Source organism: Penaeus monodon, chromosome 23, assembly GCF_015228065.2.
Source record: "Penaeus monodon isolate SGIC_2016 chromosome 23, NSTDA_Pmon_1, whole genome shotgun sequence".
Lineage (NCBI taxonomy): Eukaryota > Metazoa > Arthropoda > Malacostraca > Decapoda > Penaeidae > Penaeus > Penaeus monodon.
This window is the reverse complement of record NC_051408.1, coordinates 4219067-4220610: the sequence shown is the minus strand read 5'-3', so window position 1 is coordinate 4220610 and position 1544 is coordinate 4219067. Positions and strand designations below refer to the sequence as shown.

The window sequence follows — 1544 nt, the reverse complement described above, 5'->3', positions numbered from 1 at the left end:
AATCATACCAATCAAATGCTGACAAAACATGTCTTTTTGAATTAGATCCCAACATATCTTTGGTAGGAGGAACAGCAGACCAAGGGTAAAAAACACTTTTCATCTTTAAACTTAATCCCGAACTTCAAATCAATCTACAGGTTTGAGTGTGATAAACCTAGAAGCAAGGAGTGACACAAGGATTGTGCCGACGGTGAAACACCCAGCAAATATGTACCAGGTCTCTTCGTCGAACACATCTGTAAAGGCTGGAACGCTGTCATACACTTTATTGACAATGCTGAGGGTGGCCTCATATTTGCGCTGAGCTTGGGTCGACATGTTGGCTTTCAAGTTAAATCAAAATTTCTAGTCTGTATTACTGTATTTCTTAATGAACTCCAAACAGGAACTAAGCCACAACCATATGTACAAAAGGGTTTCCTATAAGTATGAATATATATCCTACGTCCTTCTCTTGCCTTGCTTTGTCTTGACACCTTTTACTGGGGTTGAGCTGGACTCTGTCGCTTCTGCTTGACTGCTCACCAGCTCATTAAATTTCTTGAGTATTTCCACGGTCTCGAGATACTGCGTCTTAAATAGTATCTTGTGACCTGACACTGGAAAGACAGAGGGATGAAAAAGTGAATTTATTAAAGAAGCTGGACTTTTATCATGAGAGAGAGAAAAAAAAGTAAGAGCAGGCATACTATCAAAAAGTAAAGCACTGGAGTTATCAAATATTTACAATTAGTATTATTAACAAAATGAACAAGGTAAAACTATGCCTTCTATTATATACAGTGCCTATTTTGTCACATTTTTAAGTCTTGAGGCACCAACATGGATAAAATATGCATAATTGACAACCTAAAAAAAATTGTAGTTTTACATATGTCTATTACTCTATGAAATGAACACATTTTAATAAGGCCTAACAGAATTTTGGACACACTTTTGAAAGCCATAATAACACATTTTAATAATAAAACCTGTTTATTTGCTTATCTATATCTACTGTACCTATACACATTAAGATTAATTTCAATGCTTCCATTAAATTACTGAAAAAAAAGGAAAATAATGAAAAGTTATTACTAAAATTACTTGAACTAAGTAAACGAAATGGCAATCTTACCCAGAGTAACGTTTATCGTGGGTTCAGATCTATCACAAACAACAGTGGTCTTCACACCGCAGTTTGGATTGGTGTCACGAACCCTCTCTTGATTGAAAAGACTAAGCGTGCATCTGAAAAATTAAAGATTGTTTGTTGATTTCTGTTGACGTATGAGGTTCAACAGATGCAATTCAAATTCACTTAGTTCAAAAATTCTCTGGGGAAGAAAAAATCTAGAAAATTGTTTCATAGAATACCCTAATAAATAAGAATTTGAAAGAAGCACCCAGAGTGGCACCCAAATCTAACAATAATCCAGAAAAATGGATAAAAGATGAAGCAAGCACTATATTTGATTTTTTTCTTATTCTAAATAAGGGCACTTTCCATACACAACAAAATTAAAACAACTTTAAAATGATACCTCCACCAGGTTGATCAA

The 1544-nt window shown here is 34.5% G+C and overlaps 1 protein-coding gene across 1 annotated transcript in view; it reads right to left on the bottom strand.

Moving 5' to 3' along the window:
- Positions 1-345: 345 nt before the first annotated feature.
- The window catches only part of LOC119587734 (39S ribosomal protein L53, mitochondrial-like), a gene marked incomplete at its 5' end in the record, with an annotated part of 3509 nt that continues 2310 nt past the window's right edge, over positions 346-1544 (bottom strand). Inside the window, 2 exon segments of the mRNA XM_037936421.1 lie at positions 346-602; positions 1121-1233. Of these exon segments, the coding sequence (XP_037792349.1) occupies positions 445-602; positions 1121-1233 (271 nt within the window).